The 1,927-nt window shown below is 36.6% G+C and overlaps 1 protein-coding gene across 1 annotated transcript; it reads right to left on the bottom strand.

Moving 5' to 3' along the window:
- Positions 1 to 352: 352 nt before the first annotated feature.
- On the bottom strand, positions 353 to 1,509 carry LOC105802571 (cyclin-U2-1). Its single transcript, XM_012634281.2, has 2 exons — positions 865 to 1,509; positions 353 to 762 (listed from the first exon to the last, which is right to left on the bottom strand). Exons 1-2 carry the CDS (start codon positions 1,272 to 1,274, stop codon positions 498 to 500), a joined length of 675 nt encoding a protein of 224 aa, XP_012489735.1. The 5' UTR covers positions 1,275 to 1,509; the 3' UTR covers positions 353 to 497.
- Positions 1,510 to 1,927: the final 418 nt, after the last annotated feature.

Consider the following 1,927-nt stretch of genomic DNA (forward strand, 5'->3'; position numbering starts at 1 on the left):
AACAAACATCTCTTTCATCATACCAATCCTAAGTAATGTTTACTTACAGCAATCAAAAATTTCCGAATTTGTCACCTTTCTCTTTTCCTTTTGGAAATACAAAAAAGATGCCTCCGCTTTCCTATTGTAATAAATTATATATAATGAAATCAATAAATTTGTATAAATCGTATTTGATATTAACCCTTTGTGTTCAAATATAAAAACAAAAAAATTATTGGGTGATTTTTTAGTATGCTATATGAAAATAAGAAACCCTTATATATCTCATTTATTTTATTAAAATTGTATCAAATAATTAATAACAGAAATGTTACCTCGAGCTTTCTAAAAAAAAAAAGGGTAATTCAAATTTGAAAGCAAATTGTAATAAGTTATTAGTTAGCCATGGAATAAAATTATACAGTCTTTCAAGCAAACCATCAAATATTTACACTTACAATCTGTACAAAAAGGAAAACCGGGGGATGAAAATTCCCAGATTGTTCATGTAAAAATTACAACATAATGCGAGCAATCTGATTGTATCTTCGTTCTTCAATTTGTCTTGATTTGATTTCTTCAGCGCATCTTAGAGTCTTCTCGATGTGGTATCCTCCTCCAATGCTCACTTCCCTCTCTAAGTGACTGCAATAGCTCTCGAACACACTCACATTTACATGCAACTTGAAACCCATCAAGAACAAAAATTCAAGCTCCAAATTATTCAATTCGTTTGTAGTCAATCCCCCAACTCGTGCAAAGTAAGAGTTTCTGTAATTCCTGTTCAACCAAAAGAAAAAGAAACCCCAATTCTATCAGAACATTGGCTTCACATTTCTAATGCCTGAAAGTTGTAATGAGGAAGAGAACTAATATACTCACATGTCTTCAACATATTTGGAAGCCACCATGATCGTTGTGATGAGAAGCCTGTGTACGTTTCTTGCATTGATCCGAAACCCAGGATTTGCCTGGCAAAACCGATCGATATACACATAAGCAACCACATAAACCGAGGGACCGGCTTTGGTGTATCGGAAAATTCTCTCTAGGTAAGATTGAATCGTCATGTCGGGTGTCTCGTGGCAATCGAAAACCCTGCTCCTGAAATCTTTTCTCGTCAATGCCCATTTACAGTTCTTGGCAATCCTTTCATTCCTTGCCATTGTTCTCTCGATAAGAGAAGCAAGAACTGATATAACCAGTGGGGTGTTTGCATCACGTTGATAGGAATAACAGTAGAGATCGGATCGAAGCTTTCTTGGGGAGATTACAAGGGAAGATGCAGCCATTTTCTCTGTTTTTGGTAGTATATGCTTGAATGCTATGAAAAAGGATTTTTATACAAACAGAAAAAAGCCTTAGCTATTGGGTGTGGGGTATTGCAAAAAAAATGTGAGGTTTATTGAGGATTTATAATAGGGGGATTGGGCTCAGATAATAGCTGTGAAAGTGAATAAAGAAAGGGAGAAATGACAATGGTTTGGACCATTTGGAAGGTGGGTGGAAGGCAAGATAATAATACTACCAGTATCGTTTCTCAAGGATTTCAATGCTTCCTCCTTGTAAAGCCACGGTACAGACAAACCAGCTAAGCTTTCAACATTAAAAAAATACCCAAATTTTCTACATATCTAACCAACCAATGGTCAAATAAAATAGGGGTCGCCGACAGTGCGTTGAAGGGCAAGGAAATGACCTAAGCAGCTTCCTTGGTTAGGCTTGGACCCACAATCAACTATACCGCATTTATTATAGCCATACATGTACTTGTACTGTAGTGAAATCAAATAGACTTGAGTCTCTTTAAGTGGGACTGCTTCTCCACCAGTTACACACGTGCAGTAGCTATTTTGCTATTTGACTTCATCAAATCTTGGTTTTCTACCTGTAGTTGTACCACGTGCAGTTTCTTCTTTGCAGCGCTCATGATGCCGGCAATTCT

The sequence above is a fragment of the Gossypium raimondii genome, chromosome 11 (genome assembly GCF_025698545.1).
Source record: "Gossypium raimondii isolate GPD5lz chromosome 11, ASM2569854v1, whole genome shotgun sequence".
Taxonomy (NCBI): Eukaryota; Viridiplantae; Streptophyta; class Magnoliopsida; order Malvales; family Malvaceae; genus Gossypium; species Gossypium raimondii.

What these genes read in the sequence shown, in the direction of transcription:
- LOC105802571 (XM_012634281.2), bottom strand. Translation starts at nt 1,274, where the DNA reads ATGGCTGCATCTTCCCTTGTAATCTCCCCAAGAAAGCTTCGATCCGAT. An exon ending in TCCAAATATGTTGAAGACAT is followed by an intron (nt 763 to 864) that starts GTGAGTATATTA and finishes TTGGTTGAACAG; the next exon opens with GAATTACAGAAACTCTTACT.